At 61.7% G+C, this 1317-nt stretch overlaps 1 protein-coding gene across 1 annotated transcript in view; it reads left to right on the forward strand.

Moving 5' to 3' along the window:
• The window catches only part of DHX58 (DEXH (Asp-Glu-X-His) box polypeptide 58), a gene marked incomplete at its 5' end in the record, with an annotated part of 5024 nt that extends 4120 nt beyond the window's left edge, over positions 1-904 (forward strand). The window contains 1 exon segment of the mRNA XM_010142037.1: positions 725-904. Within this exon segment, the coding sequence (XP_010140339.1) occupies positions 725-904 (180 nt within the window).
• Positions 905-1317: the final 413 nt, after the last annotated feature.

Raw genomic sequence — 1317 nt, forward strand, 5'->3', positions numbered from 1 at the left:
GGGGCGGGCGCTGGCAGGGTGGGTGAGCGGAGCCCGCCTGGAGGCGTCTCAGGCGTGAAGACAGGCAGGGTGTGGCAGCAGCTGCTGCCAGCTCCTTCCTGGGGACGCTGGTCCAGGGAGATAGTAGGGGCTTTGTGGGACTGTGCGACTACAGGACCGGCCCCCCGTGTTTGTCCCCTGGACTGTCATCCTTAGAGGGTCTCTCGGCCCCTTGCAGGTTGTATTACAGAGTTTCCTCTGGGAAAATACAGTTCCAGCGGACTTTCAAAGACTGGGATCCTGGCTGCCGCATCATGTGCAGTGGGTGCAGCCAGGTGAGTGTGCAGCCCCCAGGGCTGCAGCCCAGCCAGCATCGGGGGGCAGGCGGGGCCCCAGCTCCAGAGTTTCCTCTGGGAAAATACAGTTCCAGCGGACTTTCAAAGACTGGGATCCTGGCTGCCGCATCATGTGCAGTGGGTGCAGCCAGGTGAGTGTGCAGCCCCCAGGGCTGCAGCCCAGCCAGCATCGGGGGGCAGGAGGGGCCCCAGCTCCTGGCTGAGGAATGGAGCTGTCTCCTTCAGCCCATGCCCCTGTGATCACACACACGTGGAACATGGACATGGGCAGCCATCTCCAAAGGGGGACAAGGGAGCAAGGAGCTGCCTCCATCCCTGTTGTGTGTGGCTCTGCAGCCCGGGAACGCTGCGCTGCAGGCGGTGTGACTGTCCCCTCCCTGCCCGCACAGGACTGGGGGATGGAGATTATCTTCCGGCATGTGAAGCTGCCCGTCCTCTCCATCAAGAACTTTGTGGTGGAGACACCAAACGAGAAGAGGAGGTACAAGAAGTGGAGCGCTGTGACCTTCCCCATTGAGGAGTTTGACTACCTGGCCTACTGCTCCACTACCCACGGCCAGTCCTTATAGCGCGGGCTCTGCTCAGAAGAGGACTATTCCCAGGCCACCTCTTGCTCGCTCCTCTTTTCCTCGCTGGCCCGAGCTGTTGCAGCACACCCGTGACTGCAGGAGGAGGCTTTGCCGCACCCACGGCAGCCCTTGCTCTGCTTTGTGATTCGACAACGCTTCATTAAAATGTGTGTCCTGGGAACAAGGGAGGCGTTGGCAGTTTTGTTCATGGCGAGAGCTTGCTGTGTACAGGCAGGGTGGATGTGGAACAGTCCTTGCACTGGAGCCGGACCACTGCTGGAGAGCCAGATCCCACCATGGAGGCAGCACTGGGGTCACCAGTAAGGCACCTGCGAGTGCCTTGCGTCTCCGTGGGGCTGTCCCAGTCCTACCCCTCCCTGCAGACACGGCCCTGGGCGACTCACCTCACCCAC

This window comes from Buceros rhinoceros, unplaced genomic scaffold, assembly GCF_000710305.1.
Source record: "Buceros rhinoceros silvestris isolate BGI_N320 unplaced genomic scaffold, ASM71030v1 scaffold23518, whole genome shotgun sequence".
NCBI classification, from domain to species: Eukaryota; Metazoa; Chordata; class Aves; order Bucerotiformes; family Bucerotidae; genus Buceros; species Buceros rhinoceros.